General features: G+C 49.4%; 1 protein-coding gene across 3 annotated transcripts in view; it reads right to left on the bottom strand.

The window, feature by feature from the left end:
• The window catches only part of UBE4B (ubiquitination factor E4B), a 167,722-nt gene that overhangs the window by 113,358 nt on the left and 31,553 nt on the right, over positions 1-22,811 (bottom strand). For all 3 annotated transcript variants that reach the window (XM_068112397.2, XM_068112398.2, XM_068112396.2), the window contains exon 5: positions 4,589-4,742. In XM_068112397.2, coding sequence (XP_067968498.2) covers positions 4,589-4,742 — 154 coding nt within the window. The remainder of the gene's footprint in view (positions 1-4,588; positions 4,743-22,811) is intronic.

Raw genomic sequence — 22,811 nt, 5'->3', positions numbered from 1 at the left:
GTGGGTGTACTATTTTCCAAAAAAAAAACTAAACTCGGTTTCAAAAGCTAAATTCTGTTTTCTGGTGTCATTGAAAAAAATGCAGCATTTATTTGTGCACTTACATTGGGAATTTTTTTGGTTTGCACGATTCTCCACAGACTTTATTCCCAAAGCATAATAACAGGAAGTAGAAGAAATCAATACACCTAAATCTGATGCATAAGGACTACCGTCTATACCCGGGGCATGCTCCACTTGCGTAAATTGCCACTGCTTCGGACGAGGGTTGCTGTAAATCTCGATCTCTATAGTTGGCACTAAATTCTGAATAAATCTTCATCTCACAATATTTGGAGAACCCAAAGTGTAATTCTATTTGAAAGTCAAAAAATAAATAAAGTTTTCCTCAAGTTTTTACCCAAAATTATCCATGGTGCCCCTGGGCGGTATATTTTGCAATTAGGGGTGAGAGGTGGGGAGGTGGGAGTGTGTGCCCGAATGCATGAGGGCAGGGTGAGCCCCATACAAGAGCATCCTATCCCAGGAGCCCGATGCCATGGCCAAGACAAAACCACCGGTATGCGGAGCGTGCACTTCAGTGCCTACAAAGCTCCCAGCTCGGGAGCTGTGGGGCAGTGTTTGTGGTGCCCCTGGGGCCAAAGGTCAATACTAGTGCCCCTCAGGCACTGGCATAGTCAGGAATATATATATATGGGGGGGGGGGGGGGCATAGTAAAGAGCTCTAAGCTTCCCCAGCAGGCTCAGCAGCATAGCTGAACTCCCCTACTCCTTCCGAAGAACACCGTGGGATCTCTAAGATCGGCCAACTAATGCCGGCAGACAGGACACCCAGGTTAATGTCCATTCGAGAGGCGGCACACACATTGATGAATCGCCCCGCCTGTGAAACACCGGGATGACAGTTTATAGCCAGGTCGGGATTCAAACCCAGGGTTAGACAGCTTTAGGCGAGTGCGCGTACCTCGAGGCCTTCCTGCCAGCCCAGCACAATTGCTGAGGTCTCTCAGCATGTTTACCCTTCTGTCCAGACACTTTGTGTGCCAGCACAACCTTGGCTTTTTTTCCCCCCACTCACACGCCTGTCCTAACTATAGGTCTTGTCATATCTTGTGTGTACACGTGGGCTGGGCGGAAACGCTACCATGAAAGAGAAAAAAAAGTAAGAGCACCGATTACAATTATCCTCGGATCGCCACAATTACTCGATTACCCAAATGATTACAATTATCCTCGTATGGCTGGAATTATTCAATTATTACCAAAAATTATTCAACATGGTACTAACAACTGTCAGGTGGGCAGCGGTTCAGAAGCGGGTTCCAGTGAGGTAGTTTGAATGTAGGATCGATGGGGGAAAAGGGCCGAGGTGGGGATGATGGAGGTTGGAAGTGTTGTGTGTGCAGGAGACCAAATGGAAAGGAGACAGGGTGAGGAGATTGGTAGGAGGGGACAAGATGGTGCACACGGGTGGGGCTGGAAGGAGTAGAGTCCCTGTATATAGAGTCCCTTGTTTAAATCGAGCATGACATATCGAACCAGTCTCCATTGTGTGAAGCATAAATTGTCCATTTTCTAATCAAACTGTCTTTCTCTGCACCAAAAAGGGAGATTATATTATATAATGATTTATTTTCGTTCTTCCAATGCGTTGGAAAAACCATACAATCAGATAGGAACGATTTATAACCTTGAAACATACGACATGTATGGATCGAGGGGACAGTGACCAGGGATGGTAAGTCGAAGGCAGAGGTGTGGAAGAGGATTCAGGTGGGTGTGAATACATGGAGAAAGGTGCAGGGAGTAATGGCAGACAAAGTTATCAAGAAATTGAAAGGGAAGGTTCTGATGTCGTGTGTAATGCCGTCCTACCTTTACGGTCTGGAGGCGGTGGAACTGACAGCGAAAACAACAGAGGCTGCAGGTTTGTGAGAACAACTGGGTCAGGAGGATTGTGGGAGTGAAGAGGGTGGCTAGAAGGAGGATGCATTAACTGAGGGAAGAGAATGGTGTGCAGATGAGCCTGACAGAGAGATTGGTGCAATTCTGGCTGAGATTGGCTCCACACGTGGGGCAGATGGGGAGAATGACAATGAGAGTGGATAGGTTGAAGGACCAAGGTAGGAGGAAAAGAGGTAGACTGTGGTTGAGATGGGAGGATTGTGTGAGGAGGGATATCAGTAAGATGGGGGAGGTTGGAGAGTGGAGAGAGTTAGCCGAGGACAGAAGGAAGTGGAGGAGTATCGTGGTCAAGGCAGGGCAGAAGTTTGGGACTAATGGACCTCACCCCTTAAAAAGGGAAAAGGAGAAGGAGAAGAAGGCCGCACACATTAAAAAGAGGGTGAAATTATTGGAAAGTGGAGATTCCAATCCAAGACAACCAAAGAAAAAGAGAGGCAGAGAAGGAAGTTAAACAACTAACTTGACACGTGATCGTGGCCGTTGCTAATTGGACTTGCACGGTGTCAGACATCTGGATCTGATCGACACCTAATTACGAACTAATTGTCCAACAATTATAACCACTTCATCCCTTGGGCCTATGGTCGATCTTCATATTACAGAATGCAGAACCTTGTCAAAGATTCACAATACAATTTGATAAGACAAGAGATTTACACAGCCGGCAGCACCATAGTTACTAATCCAGATTTATTAACTGTGCAGAGGTGATTAGAAATTACAAAAAAATGTTAAACAGTAGGGAAGGAGTTCATAAACATCGACATGACATTGACACGTACCACAGAGTTTAAAATGTAAAACATGGTTCTGAAAGTTACTTCAAGTGCTCTGATGAGGCCGTTGTATTTAAATGTATATACAAACAAATGGAGCATGAAAATGATTTTGGGGAGGTATGGCATTTGGCGGCCCATCAACGTTTGCACTGGGGGCTGTTCTCCCCCCCCCCTCCACCCCCCACTTCCTAACACTACGCCTATGCATGGGAGGTTGACGTCGCGCCCCCGGTGTGTGCCGGCAAAGCAAGGGTGGGGGTGAGAGCAAGTGCAAGCGCGGGTGCATGAGTGAGAGTACGAGCATGGGAAGTGAGTGTGAGTGAAGGGAGTAGAATGGAAGAGAAGGAAGAAAGAGGAACACCAGCAGCGGAGCCATCATCAATGACGGACTGGTTTGGGGTTACAAGTACAACCAGAATGACTCTCTCTGTGTTTATGTTAACAGTTCTGGCTCAGGTGGAGCTGCAAGACATACTCAGTCTCCAAGCATGCATGCAGTATAGTTAGGAATGGATGGGCATGCTCCCTCAGGGTCTTTTTGAAGACTCGGAGTGCCAAAAGAAGAGGGCACAGGGTGGGTGCATCGCATCACTCGGCTAAGCCGTGGGGAGGAGGGGACGCCAGGTAAATTGGGGGCGGGGAGGTGGGAGAAGTGTCCTCCGCGAGCTCAAAAGAAAGGGAGGAGGACGGCGACACAAAGCAAATTTTTGCAGTGCCACCTATGAATATTGGCGAAAGGGTGCAGGCACCAGGACAGTGAGAGAATGGGTCCAGGGTGGGTACCGCGGAGAGCCCACCCAAATGGTGGATGTTTCTATACAAACTCAAAGCTCATGGAAGAGCTCCAACACAGAATGGATCAGGACAAGACAGAACAAAAGGAACAGCAGGGTTGGAGAACAAAATAGAAGGGAGACTTGGACAAATACAGGGTGTGGGAAGAAATGAGGGGTAGGAGAGAATACACAAGGTGAACAAGATGGCTACAGAAGCCAACACTCAGGAAGGCAAAATTGGAAAAAGTGGGCTTGGGGTGGGGTAGGGGATAACGGGGATAGAAAAGATGATGGTTTTGGATGGGGGATGATTTGAGATGGTGAACAGTTGTCTTGAAGACCTGGAGGGAAGAAGGAGATTGAAGAGAATGTGAAAGTTGATTCAACAGGAGGGAAAAATAGCATCAAATGAATGGAGGTGAGCAGCGATTCTGGATTTTGGGAGTTTCATGAGAAGGGGTTTGATAGTGCACCGCATCCATCCTGTGGAAACCTGGGGGTGGGAGGGAGACGACAAAGTATGGAAAGAGCAGAGGGTGAAAGACCATAAAGAAGGTGATAGAAGACAGACCATTGACCTGTCTGCGATGGGAAAGTCATTGGCCCATTAACTCAGCTTCATCGTGGAAGATTCAGATGACCAAGGGAGGGGATAAGGGAGGGGATAGGGGAGGGGGGGAGAAGACTGGAGAGTGGGACAATGGAAGGTGCGGGATAGGGGGAAAACTTCTGACTGTCCGTCTAGGTCCAGGACAGACAACAGAGAACAAGGGCGGCAGTATTGTGGGAACAGGGTTAAGGGTACCCCAGGTGTAAAATAGTCCAGTTATGCAATTGATAAACATTCAGCATAAGTGTATGGTTTCTGTGTGAAAACGATAGAGCACATGCCTCAGCTGTCTAGCTTGGGTTTGAATCTCAGCCCAGCTATAAACTATCATCCCTGTATTTCGCCGTTGGGGTGATGGATCGACGTGTGTGCCGTCCCTCAGATGGAGGTTAAACTGGGTGTCCTGTCTACCAGGATTAGTTTGAGGACGTTAACGATCCAAATACAACAGTACTCACCACCGGGTGGCTGCAGAGAGAAGTCAGGTGCCAAGCCTGGCAGGAAAATGAGATCCCGTCCGGGATGATCACAAGACACGCGCAAGATCCGGCACGTCAATGGGAGTAGTTGCTCCGGAGTATTCTCGGCCTTTTCCCTGAGCAAACCTGTCATCTGCAAGCAAATGAGGTGAATGACAACATGGATTCTGACATTCTTTAACTTTCCTACTTGTTTAGTTTGCAACAGACAGAACAACAGGTCATTTCCTACATGGTCTAGTATAGCCCATACTAGTGATTAGCCGGGACGTTTTAGTTCCCACAGATTGGCTCCAGTCTATATCCGGTGTGCACGAGCAGTTCCGCTCGGCTGCATCGGAGTAAACCTTCGACAAGATCAGTGCACACTGAGGGTGCGAAATCCGTTTAGAAAGCCACGTTATCCCCAGGGAAATGGTAATTAGACGGAGGACCCTGGGGAATCTGTGTTACGGATTCGTCACTTCCGTTGTTGTTGTTTTCATCCACTGTAAACATTTTTGATTCCATCCATATAATAATACCGTAAGGACTCGACTTTGTTATCCCTTTTACGGCGCACCCAGTGACCCGATGCCCACGGCACTAATGCATTTTCCATCTACGAACCGCGCTCTTTGTTTATCACGTACAGCCATACTCGAAAAATCTGAATTCGCCGACTTTGGGACCAAAAAGCATCCGATTAACGGCCGATACGACGCCATCTAACGACACCATCGTATTGGCGTCTGCTGGGCGAAGGCGATGCGAGCCGTCCGCTGATTGGACAGTCGAGTGGTGTGATGGGTGGTGTGAACCAAATGGTCTTTATCGTCATTTTAATAAAGTTAAATGGAGTGACGTTTTGGAAACGTTTTTTGAAGTTTGAAGTTTTTTCGAATCGAAGTGAAGAAGTTTTTGAAGTTTTGATTTTGGAAACGTTAAATGGAGAAACAGTTTCACAGGAAGAGAATGCGATGCGATGAAGAAGAATCCATCTTTATTTTATTTTTTTGAACCACATTGAAGCTCCACGAAGTCAAGAATGTGAAACTACGTGAATGTAATAAAATAAAAATGTACATAAACGACACAGTTCTATGAAACAGTTTCACAGGAAGAGAATGCGATGCAATGCGATGAAGAAGAATCCATCTATTCCGCCATTTGTGCCGGTGTCATCGATGGCGGTGTACGCTAACCTCATCAGGTGGGTTTACCATAATTTCTTCCATATACTGTGATAACGAAGTGAAACCGATCAGCAGCCCATCAGTATCTGCTCTATTCACGGTGCTTAAGGTAATCCTTCAAATAATTTACGTTGACGAAGCATGGCATACGAGGCCCGTTCAAAAAGTTCACGGAACGACGTACTCTCAAAGGTCTGAGGCCAAAATGTTTGTTTTTTTTCCCCCCTTACACAAGGGAAACAACAACTGGATAGGTAGGGCCGAGGCCTACGCCTACGTTTCGCTCCTGCATCTGCCACCGTTCATGATTATCAAAGTAGGCTTTACCCTGTTCACGATAAGGTAGAAATCAGTGAGGTGTATACGAAGAGATAAAAGGATGGCATTGACTTCGAGACGGTACGTGATAGTTGGCTGCGGCTGGCTGATGCCACGTTTTTTTTTTTCCAAAGTGCCATGGATGCTGATGGACATAATAAAGGTATCGGCTGATCTCATCGTAATATTACCCGATGGAAATGAACTGTTTCTTTGTTTGTCATTTCCTGTGCAATAATGTCAAATTGATGTCAGACATCCTTTTCTATTGACAGCTGCGCTCCTTTTCAATGGCATCGTCTATTGATATGCATGTTCTTCTTTCATATAATTTTACACATGCACAATCAGTATTTCAACTCTTGCAGACATTGGAAAGGAAGTTGACTCACAGGCCAACTCTCTGGCTCAATCACAGGCCGACGCATAGGCGATGTAATTGTGAGTAGCATTTTTGCACAAGTGAAAATTGAAAATACACGTTTTTGGTATGTGGCTATGTTATTTAGTGTTTGTTTTGTCTCTAACAATATAAAATACAAAGTCAGGAGGTGACACTTTATACACAGTGTAAGTTGGATTCTACAAAGTGTCGCCTTTTTCTTGATTTTGTTCACACAAATCCAACCCACACCATATAGTCTCATAAAAAATGGCCAGAGTGGTGCTATGCCGATTCCTATTATGAATCCATTCATTTTTCAAAAGTATATCGTAGCGTTGTCATTTAAGTAGATTGCAATAAATACGTTGTTCATATACGCACTCTTCATTCTCATCTTTCTTCCTAACTCTTACTCGGACAAGCAAATCCCCTATGCCATCCATAATGGTACACTCTATCCATACACCACAACCTCCCTTCCGTGGATGTTCCACGGGTTTCGGCTAGTGTACTATTATTATTGTCGTTTAAGGGAAATAGAGATTACTATTTTCAAAAGGTAAAAAAGTTAATGTTTTAAATGAAACCGGAACCGGACGACGATGAAGAGGAATAGGAGGAAGAGAAGGCGGAGCGAGTGAGTCGGACAAGAAGCTGAGCTGCTTCGAGGTCTGGCAGGAACGATTGGCAAACGAGGGTCACGAGTGAACTTTGGGTTTCCCGGGAAAGGGATTCCTGCGACAGAGTCATCATCGCTGTGACAGATAAATCTGCATGACAGGTTTTGCGGTCGATTCCGGAGAGAATCATCAGAGTGCCGTTACGCCACGAGAACGGGCCGTCAGCCATTTTTACCTTGTGCAGGATTTGCACTTCGCTCAAGGTTTTTCACTTCGCTTCAACCATTTTCACCGCATTCAGACGTTAATCTGGTGTGTGTGTGTGAGTGTAACGTGGCTTTTGAGTGGGAAATCTGTGGTTCGCCGGTTGAGAGCCGTGGAACGTCCATACCCGAGGGTGTGATTTCCCAGTCACCTTGAGGGCACCTTTGCGCAGCTTTGGCAGCGGGACTGTGACTGTCATCCGAACGGGATTCTGGTCTCGATTAGACATCGTTCTGACGATAACTGGAGCGGATCGACTTTGGCTTGATGCCGGAATAGAGACATTGGGGAATGTTCTTCTTTTCGCTCACTTGGAGCACAGTGAGTTATATTGTACGAACCTGATGGTACCATCATAGGAAATATATATTGGTTGGACAATTGATTACTATTGTTGTTGTACTGTTATTCTTGTGTGATCTTAATACAATACTTGTTTGTTGGTAACAATTGGTGTGGTTTCACCATTGATCTTTGACATACAGAATAACACATCTTTCTGCCGTGACTCCTCTCGGGGCTCGGGGGTACACCGTGACCGCGGTTTGGGAAGGAGCACGTAACAGAAATTGGGGGCTCGTCCGGGATAGAATTCCCTAACATTCCCAAAATTCCCAAATTTGGAATTTTCTAACATTCCCAAATTAAAAATAATAAAAAAATGCAATTTTTTGTGTGGAGGTTAACAGGTGTTAACTGATAGTCACCATGGTGTTTGACGCAGAAAAGTTTGCGGCGTCCCCTAATGAGGCACAGTTCCAAGCGTTAAAAAGATCGGAACTCTTGATATTGGCCAAATATTTCAACTTGGAGGTCCGAGTTAATATGAAGAAAGCAGAGATGCAGACATTGGTGGTAGAATCTCTGGTGGGACAAAGAACATGGAAAGAGGTAGCCTTGGATTGGTTACCTGAGGAAAAAGAAAATGTGGAGCTCCGTAAAATGGAGATGCAACTGCAGAGCCAGGAAATGTTAAAAGCAGAGGAAAGGAAAGCAAAAAAGGAAAGAGCATAACAGGAACGAGCACTCGAGGAGAGAAGAGCAGAGGTAAGGAGAGCTGAAGAAGAAAGAAGAGCAGAGGAAAGAGCAGAGGAAAGGAGAGCCGAAAGGTAGTTAAAGGAACGTGACATGGAGTATCAGAAGGAACTTAAACTCAAGGAGCTGGAATTACTGGGAGAACGGAGAGAAGTAGTATCCATGCCGGCGAGTTCGACAACTAGTCAGAACACTTGGGATGTTGGTAGGCATGTGAGGCTGGTTCCACCCTTCAATGAAAAGGAGGTAGCCAAGTTTTTTTTACACTTTGAGAAAGTGGCTCAAATGCTGAAATGGCCGGTGGGGTCCTGGACTATGTTCGTGCAAAGTGTTTTGGTGGGGAAAGCTCAAGATATCTATTCGGCTTTAACGATTGACCAATGTGCAGATTATGAGGTCGTGAAGAAAGCCATTCTCAAAGCCGATGAATTGGTCCCTGAAGCTTACTGGCAAAAATGCAGGGATGCCAGGATGAGGAAGAGTGAGACCCATGTGGAGTTTGCCAGAATGAAGGAAACCATGTTTGATCGGTGGTGTGACTCGAAGGGGATTGGGAAAGACTTCAACCTGTTGCGACAATTGATCTTGGTGGAGGAATTCAAACAGTGTGTCCACGCAGACATTAAAGTACATCTGGATGAAAAGAAAGTACCAGAGTTGTATGAGGCAGCAACCGTGGCAGATGACTATGCCTTGACACACAGGATGGGGTTCCACAAACCTAACTTCCCACCTAGAGTTAGCCAGCGGAGTTATGGTAAATCAGGGGCGGACAACAAATATTCATGGAGGCGGCCTAGAGATAACTATGGGGACAAATCTGATACCGTGATTTTTAGGGATCAGAAGACCACAGTTCCAAGACAGACTTATCTTCCGGGGGGCCCGAGGCAGACCACGAGTTTTTCCTCCAGGCCTACTTGCGCTTTTTGTAAGAAACCTGGGCATTTGATGTCCCAATGTTACGCCCTGAAAAGGAAAAACCAGGAGCGGAGTCAGACTAGTACAACTCCGAATGCATTGGCCAATGCGAGAAATCGTCCTTGGAGGACAGTGCCTTGTGAAGGTTCCCATGCCAAAGTTATGGCATCACAGAACGACCTTGTTCAAGAGGGTTACAAACCTTTTATTTCAGAGGGGGTTGTGTCACATGGATGGAGACTTAACAAACCAGAGACCTGTTAGGGTATTGAGGGACACAGGAGCACATCAATCTTTGATGCTTGAGGGCATTTTGCCATTGTCAGAGAAGACGGCAACTGGTGTTAGTGTTCTTTTACAGAGGGTTGGTGGCTATGTTAAAGCTCCACTTCATGTCATCCATTTGAAGTCTGATTTGGTGTCAGGACCGGTCACCGTAGGTTTACAAGCCACTCTTCCTGTAGAGGGAATCTCTTTTGTTATCGGGAATGATTTGGCCAGTGGTCGAGTTTCTGGTAATCCGATGTTTGTTGAAAAGCCTAGTATGGAAAATAACACCGCACAGTTAGAGCAGGAGATTCCAGGTATCTTTCCATCCTGTGCCGCGACTCGTGCTACGGGTAGGAAGCGCTCTGAAGAGAAGGAGAAGGGACTGACGTCACGCTTTGCACAGGCACTTCTTGTCGAGTACCCTGAAACTAAGTGTCAGCACACACAAGTCATGGATGGAGGCAATGTTGGCAAGCTCTTTGTAGGTGGACTGAACTTTGACACAAGTGAAGATGTTCTGGACTCTATCTTTGGCAAATATGGACCACTCTTGGAAGTGCTGCTGATAAAAGACAGGGAGATGCAAAAGTCGAGGGTTTGGCTTTGTCACGTTTGAAAACACAAAGGACGCCAAAGATGCAGAAAAGGATTTGAATGGCAAGGATTTGGATGGTCGGACCATAACAGTAGAGAAGGCAGGCCATGGGCATCGAGGGGGCTACAGAGGAGGAAAACGTGGAGGTAGTTTCAGGGGTGGCTATGGCTCCCGGGGTGGGAGTAGTAGTTTTGGTGGCGGCCGCAGTCGTGATTACTACGGAGGCTCCCAGCAGCAGCAGTGCAGTTTTGGCAACTCTCGACGGGATGACTATTACGGTGGTAGCCGAGATGGGGACCGCTACTCACGTGACTACAGCACCCGACTCGACAACAGTGATTATGATTTTTATGATCAAGAGAAGAGTTGGAAGCACTGAGTGCTCAGGAGCAGCCGAGCCAAGATTCCCACACAGATTAACCCGTGAACTCCACGTTCCTAAATGCGTCCATGCAGTGAATACTTCCAGGCCTCACCACCCAACCACCATGAAACCTGGCTCTCAGCTCAGCCTCCTTCAAAAAGGGCTATAGATTTGCTTTGCTTTGGATTTTTGATCACAACCCCTTAACCTTCATTCCAAAAAAAATGAAAAATAAAAATCAGAGGTTGATGAGATGGAGTTTGGCTTTGCAGGAGTTCAACTTGGAAATTGAGCATGTAAAGGGCAGGGACAATGTCATTGCTGATGCTTTGTCCAGAGTGAACTAACTCTGGAAATTTCTGGAGGTTGTTTGGAAGTTTTGTTGCTTTATTTTGGGGAATATTAATTATTGTTGCTCACGTGAAATGATAATTTTGGTGTGAGTTTTACTTTTGTTTGTAAAAAGAGCTTTTGCCTGCAAAGAAAATTTTGACTATGTTCAAACTTTCTTTCTTGAGGGGGGGAAGTGTTACAGATTCGTCACTTCCGTTGTTGTGGTTTTCATCCACTGTAAACATTTTTGATTCCATGTACTATTATTGTTGTCGTTTAAGGGAAATAGAGATTACTATTTTCAAAAGGCAAAAAAGTTAATGTTTTAAATGAAACCAGAACCGGACGACGACGGAGAGGAAGAGGAGGAGGAGGAAGGGAAGGCGGAGCGAGTGAGTCGCACAAGAAGCCGAGCTGCTTCGAGGTCTGGAGCGAAAGATTTTTTTTTTTTTTTTTTTTTTTTGTATGCAGAGTCGAGGCTCGTGAAAGAGCTAACATTTATCAAACAAACAAATCAAACAAGCAAGCAAACAAAGTATATAAAAAGGGGAGCGGTCGACAAGATGGGGAGAGAAGGGGAGAAAGCACACAAACACAACATTTGAGAGCAGGGACATCGGGAGATGTGTGGGAGGGAGAGGGCCTGGGGGGAGGCGGGATAGGTATAAAACGCAACGACACCATGGACTTCCAGGAAAGAAGTCAAAAGTCACCTCAAAAAAGTGGATTTGAGGTGAAATTAGCGGGGGTAGAAAAGATCAAGGTTTTGGATTGGGGAAGATAAGAGATGGGGGTGAACAGCCGTTTTAAAGACCTGGAGGGAGGAGTGGGATTGAAGAGAGTGAGGGAGTTTGTTCCAGAGGCGGGAGCAAAGAGGAATGAAGGAGTGAAGGTGAGCAGAGTCTTGATTTTGGCAGTTTAACCATAAGAGGGTTGCAGGCAGATCTTGTGCGACCTGTAGGAATATTTGGGGGACAGAGCCCAGAGAGAGCTGGGGGAGCAAGGCCGGAGAGGAGTCGGTAGAAGACGGAAAGACCACCAACCTGCCTGCGGTGAGTAAGTGAAAGGCCCTCAGAGATAGCGTCATCGCGGGAGATTCCAATGATTCTGAACGCTTTGGCTTCAACAGCGTGAAGACGAGCTAGGTGTGAGGCAGGAGCACCAGTCCAGAGGGGAGAGCAGAACTCCATTGAGCTGCGGATGAAAGCCCTGTATGTGGTGAGGAGCTCAGGTGTGCCAAGGAAGGACTTCGCACGACGGAGGATGCCCAGACGGCGACTGGCTTTGGAGGCCAGCTTGGAAATGTGGTTCTCCCAGGAAAGATCATGGCAGATAGTGAGACCCAAAAGCTTGAGTGACAGAACTTCTTGGAGAGGATTATTCAGAAAGTAGATGGGAGGGTTGTCCAGTCGGTCTTTTCGGAGAGACATCGTAAGAGTGTGAGATTTGTCAGGATTAAAGGACATGTTCCACTTGTTTGCCCAGTCTGTGATTTTGTCCAGGTCTGCAGATGGTGAGGAGGCTGCAGACTGCCGATCTGAGGGATGAGGAATGGAGCGGCAGAGAGTGGAGTCATCAGCAAAGAGATAGAGAGGATTTTCAAGAGAGTCAGAGAGATCATTGATGAAGACCAGAAAAAGCACAGGGCCCAGAACACTGCCTTGGGGAACTCCAGCCTGAAAAGGAAGAGGAGATGAGAGAAACCCATTTAGGGCCACACGTTGACTACGACTAGAGAGGAAGTCCGCCAACCATGCGTGGAGATTTCCATGGATACCAACCTGCGTGTCATAAGACACGACTAAGAGGGTTGGCATCAGGAAGGGCATCCGGCCATAAAAAAAACATTGCCTCAAAAAGAGAACCATGACAATTACAACTACATATGGGCAGGGTACAGCCCGAAGTGGAGATCGGTTTCTGAGGTTTGGGACATGGAATGTAGGAACAATGACAGGGAGATCAGGAGAAGTGGTGGAAGTATTGGTCAGAAGAAGAGTGGACATATGTTGTGTGCAAGAGATGAGATGGAAGGGAAGTGGTGTGAGAATGGTGAAGGGTAGGCAGGGACAGAAATACACGTTTGTGTGGCAAGGGTGCCTGGAGGGCGTGAATGGTGTTGGTGTCCTGTTTTTTGAGGAGTTTGTAGACAGTGTGGTGAGTGTGACGAGAGTGAGTGATAGGTTGATGATGGTGAAAATGATGATTGGAAAGCTCTTGGTGAACGTCATCTCGGGATATGCTCCGCAGGTTGGTCGGAGCGATGAAGAGAAGGACAAGTTCTGGTGTGCGATAGAGAAGCTGATGGAAAACGTGAAAGATGAGGAAGTTGTTGTGGAAGGAGGAGACCTAAATGGACATGTGGGAAGGAGTATGGATGGTTTTGAGGGAGTTCATGGGGGTTACGGATATGGTGTGAGAAATGGAGAAGGTGAAAGGATTTTGGATTTTGCGACAAAAGGGTGAAAGGTGCGAGGAAAGCTCGGCGGGTGAAGTACCAACCGAGAATGAAGGTGTGGAGATTGAAAGAGGTGACATTAAGGGAGGCATTAAAAGAGAGGCTGAGTAGGGTAGAGGATGATGTGGTTGAGCTTGAAAGTGGTTGGATGTCAATGAAAGCTAGTCTGTTGGGAGCCGTTGGTGAGGTATGTGGATGGACAAAAGGACCACCGAGGCACTCGGAAACATGGTGGTGGGATGATGAAGTTGAAAAGAGGATTGACGAGAAGAGGAAGAAGTTCAAGGAGTGGCAGAAGGCGAAGGGTACGGGAGCAGAAACAGCAGAGCATGAAAGTTATCAGGCAGCCAAGAAGGCTGCAAAGAAAGAGGTAGCAAAGGCGCAGGAGGCATGTAGGAAAATGTTCGGAGAACGCTTTGATTTGGAAGAGGGTCAGAGAGCAGTATTCAGGTTTGCAAAGCAGATAGCGAAAGAGAGGTGTGATGTGATGGGGGTGAGTTGCTTGAAGGATGAAGTGGGACAAATCGTTGTGGACCCAGATGGAATTAAAGGAAGATGGAAAAGATATATGGAAATGCTGTTGAATACAGAGAATGAATGGGATGGCAACATAGGTGTGATCTCTCATCTCCTCTTCCTGTTCAGGCTGGAGTTCTCTAAGGCAGTGTTCTGGGCCCTGTGCTTTTTCTGGTCTTCATCAATGATCTCTCCGACTCTCTTGAAAATCCTCTCTATCTCTTTGCTGATGACTCCACTCTCTGTCGCTCCATTCTTCATCCCTCAGATCGGCAGTCTGCAGCCTCCTCACTCTCTGCAGACCTGGACAAAATCACAGACTGGGCAAACAAGTGGAACATGTCTTTCAATCCTGACAAATCTCACACTCTTACAATGTCTCTCCGAAAAGACCGACTGGACAACCCTCCCATCTACTTTCTGAATAATCCTCTCCAATAAGTTCTGTCATTCAAACTTTTGGGTCTCACTATCTGCCATGATCTTTCCTGGGAAAACCACATTTCAAATCTGGCCTCCAAAGCCAGTCGCCGACTGGGCATCCTCCGTCGTGCGAAGTCCTTCCTTGGCACACCTGAGCTCCTCACCACGTACAAGGCTTTCATCCGCAGCTCAATGGAATACTGCTCTCCCCTCTGGGCTGGTGCTCCTGCCTCACACCTAGCTCGTCTTCACGCTGTTGAAAGCAAAGCATTCAGAATCATTGGAATCTCCCACGATGAAGCTAACTCCAAGAGCCTCTCACTCACTCACCGCAGGCAGGTTGGTGGTCTTTCCGTCTTCTACCAACTCCTCTCTGGCCTTGCCCCCCCCCAGCTCTCTCTGGGCTCTGTCCCGCAAATATTCCTACAGGTCGCACAAGATCTGCCTGCAACCCTCTTATGGTTAAACTGCCAAAATCAAGACTCTCTGCTCACCTTCACTCCTTCATTCCTCTTTTCTCCCACCTCTGGAACAAACTCCCTCACTCTCTTCAATCCCACTCCACCCTCCAGGTCTTTAAAACAGCTGTTCACCACCATCTCTTATCTTCCCCCATCCAAAACCTTGATCTTTTCTATCCCCGATAATTTCACCCCAAATACTCTTTTTGAAATACCAACTTCTGTCCTGGAAATCCTTGGTGTCATTGTATTTTATACTTCTCCCACCTCCCCCCCCCCCTTCCCACGCCTCCACCCCCCCCCCCCCCAAGTCCTCTCCCTCCCACACATCTCCCTGCTCTTAAATGTTGTGTGCTCTCAAGTGTTTGTGTGCTTCCCATTCTCTTGTCTTCTGCTCCCTCTTTTTATATATTTTGTTTGTCTGGTTGATTTGTTTGTGAAGTAAATGTCAGCTCTTTCACGAGCCTCGATTCAGTATACAAAAAAAAAAAAAAAAAAAAATTGAGAGTAGCCCAGTTTTAGGACCAGCAGAGAAGATAACTGAGAAGGAAGTTGAGGAAGGGATAAAAGCAATGAAGAGTAGAAAAGCGGGAGGGCCGACGGGAGTTGTGGGAGATATGTTGAAGGCAGCAGGAAGTTGGGGTGTGAAGAGAATGACAGAGATCTGTAATCTGGCGGTGAAAGAGGGCCGCATTCCAGTGGTTTGGGAAATGAGTACCCTCGTCCCTCTATACAAGGGGAAAGGTGACCCTCTCGAGTGTGGCTCGTACCGAGCGATAAAGTTATTGGAGCATGGAATGAAGGTATTGGAAAGGGTGTTGGAGAGGAGAATAAGGAAGCAAGTGAAGATCGACGAAATGCAGCTTGGATTTATGCCAGGAAGCGGAACGACAGACGCACTTTTTATTGTGAGGCAGTTGCAGGAGAAGTAACATGGATAAGAGGAAGAAGTTGTTTCTTGGGTTTGTTGATCTGGAGAAAGCATTCGATAGGGTTCCACGCAAAGTATTGACATGGGCAATGAGGAAGTTAGGAGTGGAGGAATGGTTGATCAGAGTAGTGATGGCAATGTCCAAAAGAGCGCGCACAGCTGTAAGGACGAAGGACGGGAACAGTGGTGAGTTTGAGGTGAAGGTGGGAGTGCATCAGGGATCAGCACTAAGTCCACTACTAGTTGTAGCTGTGATGGAGGTGCTGGCTCAGACGTAAAGGAGGGTTTACCGTGGGAGTTGTTGGATGCAGGTGATCTGGTGTTGATTGCGGAAAGTATGGATGGACTGAAGGAAAAGATGAACAAGTGGAAGGAATGTATTGAGACAAAAGGTCTGAAGGTGAATATCGGAAAGACGAAGGTGATGGCAAGTGGTAAAGCATGTGGTGAGGTGGAAAGAACTGGGATGTGGCCCTGTGCTGTGTGCAGGAAGGGTGTCGGAGTGAACTCCATTCAATGTACAATGTGCGCTGAGTGGGTTCATCAAAAATGTAGTGTTCTGTTAAGGTCATTAACCAGTGTGGCAGCTGCATTCAAATGTAAGGTGTGCACAGAGGGAACTGCACATGGAGAAAATGTTGAGTTGGATCTTGGAGACGGCGTGAAGCTGGAAGGTGTGAAAACATTTTGCTACCTCGGAGACATGCTGAATGGAGAAGGTGGATCAGACTCGGCAACGGTTGCTGGAGTGAGATGTGCATGGAAGAAGTTTCGGGAGCTGAGTGGCGTGCTGATGAGGAGGGGAGTGTCGTTGAAGCTGAAGGGAAAGGTGTGTGCTGCATTTGTGAGAAGTGTTATGATTTATGGGAGCGAGACATGGGTAATGAACGTAGAGCAGCAACGAAGGTTGGAAAGAAATGCGAATGGTTCGATGGATGTGCGGAGTATCGTTGAGAGAGAGGAAGTCAAATGATGAATTGCAAAAAATGATGGGAATAGAGCCTGTGATTGATGCTGTGAAGAGGAACAGTTTGAGATGGTTTGGTCATGTGTTGAGGAAGGATGAAAGTGACTGGTTGAGAAGAGTGATGGAAATGAATGTAGAAGGAAGTAGAGGACAGGGAAGACCGAGAAAGACTTGGCTAAAGATGGTGGAAGAAGAAATGCAGGCAAGGGGGTTACAAGGAGAGATGCAGAAAATAGGGCAAGATGGAGAAGATTGTCATGGGGACCACAAGGCTAACCCCCGCTCTAGCAAGGAAAATGGCCTTAAAATGCATGTTGTTGTGTTGTTGTATATAATATATATATATATATATATACACACATACACACACACACACACACACACACACACACACACACACACACACACACACACACACACACACACACACACACACACACACACACACACACACACACACACACACACACACACACAGTGGAACCTTCACTTACGAGTTTAATTCGTTCTGTGACCGAGCTCGTAACTCAATTTGCTCGTTTCTCAAATCAAATTTCCCCATTAAAATGCATTGAAATGCTATTAATCCGTTCCAGCCCGCCAAAAACCACACCAATTTTTTTTTAAATATGCAGTATATATAAAAATATCTCGCGCTTTATATTTCACCTGTATGCAGCATACAAGTTGGCAGGATGGCCTGGACTGGAGGTACGCACACTTGACTCTAAACTGTCCAGCCTGGGTTTGAATCCCGACCCAGCTATAACCTGTCATGTCGGTGTTTCACAGGCAGGGTGATTCATCAATGTGTGTACCGCTAAACTGGGCGCCCCGTTTGCATCCCATTAGTTGTTGGATGTTAAGGATCTCACCGTGTCTTCCACAAAGAGAAGGCGAGCTATCGCCGGCACTCTGAACAAGTTGTGGCCTGGCATGCTCTTCTCCTCTGCCGTTATATACGTCCTCCTCGGCATCTTTTTCCAGAAGAGCCCTGTCTCGTCACAGTTGAAGATTTGCTGGGGGATGTATCGTTCGGCTTCTATCAGTTCGGCAAAAGTTATAATAAAATCTTCAGCTGCCTTCACATCTGCCTCACCAAGTCGACAACACGCACACCTCGCTCATGTTTTTCGACGATTGCGTGTTTTATATCCAAGCACATCATCCTCTTCTTCTTCTCAGTACTGCCCTTGGCACTCAATTACTTAGGACCCATGGTTAAAACTAAGAAATTTTCCAAAATAACCAACATGCGAAAACAAAACAGCAGCGATATACGGCAGATATGCTTGCACGGCAAGATAACCACGTGACCGGAACCCACCTGGTGGCGGCTGGCGTAAGCTCCAAAATAACCAACATGCGAAAACAAAACAGCAGCGATATACGGCAGATATGCTTGCACGGCAAGATAACCACGTGACCGGAACCCACCTGGTGGCGGCTGGCGTAAGCTCCAAAATAACCAACATGCGAAAACAAAACAGCAGCGATATACGGCAGATATGCTTGCACGGCAAGATAACCACGTGACCGGAACCCACCTGGTGGCGGCTGGCGTAAGCTCCAAAATAACCAAAATGCGAAAACAAAACAGCAGCGATATACGGCAGATATGCTTGCACGGCAAGATAACCACGTGACCGGAACCCACCTGGTGGCGGGTGGCGTAAGCTCGTAACTCAGATCTCGGCTCGCATCTCAAAGCAATAAACCGCCCGAGCGACGGCTCGTATCTCGGAAAACTCGTAAGTTGGTGCACTCGTAAGTCAAGGTTCCACTGTATGTATATATATATATATATATATATATATATATATATATATATATATATATATATATATATATATATACACATAGTAACACCATTTTTTTGGGTAGACACAATTTTTACCATATGCACATGAAGCGAAAAGCTGGGTTTAGCAATTCGTTTACTTCTGTGTGTTTACAAATGTCAGTTTATGTTCAAGGAACAACTTACTTTAGATTAAATTAAAAAATTTGAAACGAATCAGAAAATAAATCTGTACTTCAGCAGTACTTTGGCTCTGAATTCTTTCTGACCACATATAATAATAATAATAATAATAATAATAATAATAATAATAATAATAATAATAATAAAGGAGTCTTATATAGCCCCATCAAGCAGAGTAAACGACCCTCATGGCGCTTTACATTATCATGCGAATGCACACACACCGCACACACATACACAAACATACACACACACACACCTTCACTCTTGCCCTATTCCTCTCCCTCCCCATTCAAAACCCACAGATGTGTACTCCCCCCTCCTCCTCCCCTCCCTCCCCTGCACATGTACACAGACAAACTCTCGATCTCTGTCCCACCTCAAACCAAAGGGAAAACAGGACTTAGACTTTGAAAGACTTGTGAAACAGATAGGTTTTGAGGGAGGTTTTAAAGGCAGGAAGAGAGTCAACATGTCGAACAGAGGAAGGCAAGTCATTCCTATGAAGAACATATGCACAGAGAGGAGTGATATTGAAGGAGCTGGGGCTCCCACGTCGATCGGAAGAATGGACGCGACAAAAAGCTGGAATTCATCCGAGTTGCTTTAATCAAACCAAACACTCAGGCACTCTGAAAAGCCCGTTTATCGGGCAGCAATATATATAGATATTATCCCGGAGCGTTTGCCCAGGAAAGGCGAGAGGGGGCGTGGCCCAGCGTCCTGGCTGCGGCCTGGCAAGTTGAGGGCGAGCCTGCCCGGGCGTCCTGGACGAACCCGGCATGGTGATCGCTCCGCGTCCTTGATAGGTGCAAGGCGATGGCGAAAACCCAGCGGTAGCCGCTACACACGTCCCCCCAGAATCGACTTGCACCGGCAGGGTCAATTTGAGGGGGGTCCTGATGACCCGGCCGAAGCGACCCCTGGCGGGTCGTGGGAGGGGGTCCGGTGTGGTGGTGGGCGGTCGAGTGGGGGGCACCGTGGACGGGGGGCGGCCTCGCCGCGGCGGAAGGGCCACCCGTGGTGGGTGGTCGACGTCCACGTGCGCCGGCTTGAGGCGGTCCACCGCAATCCGGTCCGACCTGCCGCCGATGTCGATGACGAACGACTTGTCGTCCCGTCGCAGCACCCGGAAGGGCCCGTCGTACGGCGGCCGGAGTGGCCCCCGATGTGCGTCGTGATGCACAAAAACATACTCCGCTGTGTGAAGTGCTGGGGGGACGTAGGACTGGGGGTCACCGTGGTGGGATGTTGGCACGGGGGCAAACCGTCGGGCGGCCTCTTGGAGGTCCGAGCGCTGGTGAGCTGCGGACCAGGGACTGGTAGCGTCGGGCACGAATTCGCCCGGGACGCGTAGCGCCTGGCCATAGACCAGCTCGGCGGTGGATGCCTGGAGGTCCTCCTTGGGGGCCGTGCGGAGGCCCAAAAGGACCCACGGCAGCCGGTCGGCCCAACCGCCGTCTTGAAGGCCGGCCATGAGCACGGCCTTCATGGAGCGGTGGAATCGCTCGCACAACCCGTTTGCTTGGGGGTGGTAGGCCGTAGTACGGTGGAGCTTGACCCCCAGGTTGCGGGCGACCGCGCCCCACAGCTCGGAGGTGAACTGTGGTCCGCGGTCTGACGAGATGTCCGCCGGTGCGCCGAAGCGGGCGACCCAGGTGGCGATGAAAGCCTGCGCCACGTCGGCGGTGGTGGTGGAGACGAGGGGAACGGCCTCCGGCCACCTGGTGGTCCTGTCCACCATGGTGAGCAGGTGTGTGAACCCCCGTGACGGGGGGAGGGGGCCCACCAGATCCACGTTGACGTGGTCGAAACGTCGTTCGGGCACGGTGAAAGGTGCCAGCGGGGCCTGGGTGTGTCGGTGGACCTTGGCCCGTTGGCAGGCCGTGCAGGTGCTGGTCCAATCGCGGACGTCCCGACGAAGGCCGTGCCAGACGAATCGCGCCGACACCAGCTTCTGGGAAGCTTTCCGGCCCGGGTGGGAAAGGCCGTGGAGGGAGGCAAAGATGCGGCGTTGCCAGGTGACGGGCACGATGGGGCGAGGCTGGCCTTGGGAGACGTCGCAGAGCAGGACAGTGTCCGCGAAGGGGATGTCGGCCAGGCGGAGGCCCGTGTCCGCCGCCCGGAGGGCTTGCACCGTGGTGTCGGTGGTTTGGTCCGCCGCCATAAGCGCAAAGTCCACGCCCAGGTGGACCGCGTTCGCGCTGGCCCGGGAAAGACAGTCGGCCACGGCGTTGTTTTTGCCGGCGACGTGCCGGATGTCCGTGGTAAACTCCGACACGGCGGAGAGGTGGCGCTGTTGGCGGGCCGACCACGGCTCCGTGACCTTGGCCATGGCGTAAACCAACGGCTTGTGGTCGACGAACGCCGTGAAAGGTCGGCCCTCCAGGAGGTGGCGGAAATGGCGGACGGCCAGGTGTAGACCGAGGAGCTCCCGGTCAAACGTGCTGTATTTGAGCTCGTTCGGCCGGAGCTGCCGGCTGAAAAAAGCGAGTGGCTGCCAAACCCCGTTCACCCATTGCTCATGTACGGCGCCCACCGCGTAGTCGGAGGCATCCGTGGTGAGGGCGATGGGAGCGTTGAGCACCGGGTGAGCGAGCAGTGTTGCGTCGGCGAGGGCCCGCTTTGAGCTTTGGAAGGCCGCATCCATTGCTGCGGACCAGGCGATGTCGTGCTTGGCCGGCTTGCCCCGGAGGGCTTCGTAGAGGGGCCGCATGAGTTGAGCAGCGTGGGGCACGAAACGGTGATAAAAATTCACCATTCCCAGGAATTCCTGCAGGGCCTTTATGGTGCGGGGACGCGGGAACGTGGTGATGGCCTCGACCTTGGTTGGCAGCGGCACGGCCCCGTTCTTGGTGATGTGGTGGCCCAAAAAATCAACGGCCGTCGTGCTGAAGTGGCATTTGGCCGGGTTGACGATGAGGCCGTGCTCGCTGAGGCGCCCGAACAGTGTTCGGAGGTGGAGGAGGTGCTCGGCCCGGGACGTGCTGGCGATGAGGATGTCGTCCAGGTAAACGAAAAAGGCAGGTCACGCAGCACGCCGTCCATCAAGCGCTGGAACGCCTGAGCCGCGTTCTTGAGACCAAACGGCATCCGCAAGAATTCGAATAAGCCGAACGGCGTGATGACTGCCGTTTTAGGGACGTCGGCCGCCCTGACAGGTACCTGGTGATATCCCCGTATGAGATCAATTTTCGAAAAAATGACTCATCCCGCCAGACGGGCGGAGAAGTCTTGGATATGCGGGATCGGGTACCTGTCGGGGGTGGTAGCGTCATTGAGACGGCGGTAGTCGCCACACGGGCGCCATCCACCCCCCGGCTTTGGCACGATGTGCAGTGGCGAGGCCCACGCGCTATCGGAGCGCCGCACGATGACGAGGTGCTCCAACGCGTTGAATTCGGCCTTTGCCACGGCGAGCTTGGCTGGGTCGAGGCGGCGGGCCCTGGCGTAGACCGGCGGGCCCGTGGTTGGTATGTGGTGCTCGATCCCATGCCGTACTGCGACGGCCGAAAACGTCGGCCGCGTGAGGGCCGGGAACTCCGTGAGCAGGCGAGCAAACTCGTTCGCCGCCGGGACGGCGCATGCCAGCTCAGTCTGCGCGGAGCTGCTCAATGTGCATACCAGGGAGCTGAAGGTTTCGGCGTTGATTAAACGACGCCGTTGGACGTCCACCAGCAGTCCGTGTGCGCAGAGGAAGTCGGCGCCTAGCAGAGCCATGGGCACGTTTGCGGTTACAAACGTCCAAGCAAAGCGTTGGCCGCCGAAGCAGAGGGTGACGTTGCGCGGGCCGAAGGTGCGGATGGTCGATCCGTTGGCCGCAACCAAGGAGGGGCCGCAAACCGCGGACTGCCTGTCCTGGTCAGAGGCGGGTATGACGCTCAGTTGGGCGCCGGTGTCGCACAGGAAGCGCCGTCCGGATGCTTTATCCGTGATGAACAGCAAGTTGCCCGTGTGGCCGGCGCTCATGGCTGGTAATGAACGCCGGCCCGGCAGTTTCCCGGCCTGCCGAAGGTGCACGGGGGTCGGCATGTCCGGGCCTTCTGTCCGAACCTGGCATGATAGTAACACCACGCTTGGTCAGGTGGAGGCCCCGGTCGTCGTGCTGGAGGTGGTCGGCTCGGTGTAGCGGCCGCCAATTGCGTCGGCAGTTCGGTCGTCGACCGTGCCGGGTGCTCGGGC

Source organism: Myxine glutinosa, chromosome 4, assembly GCF_964187855.1.
Source record: "Myxine glutinosa chromosome 4, kmMyxGlut1.1, whole genome shotgun sequence".
NCBI lineage: Eukaryota > Metazoa > Chordata > Myxini > Myxiniformes > Myxinidae > Myxine > Myxine glutinosa.
The sequence above is the reverse complement of the archived record's forward strand: the minus strand, read 5'-3'. Positions and strand labels throughout refer to the sequence as shown.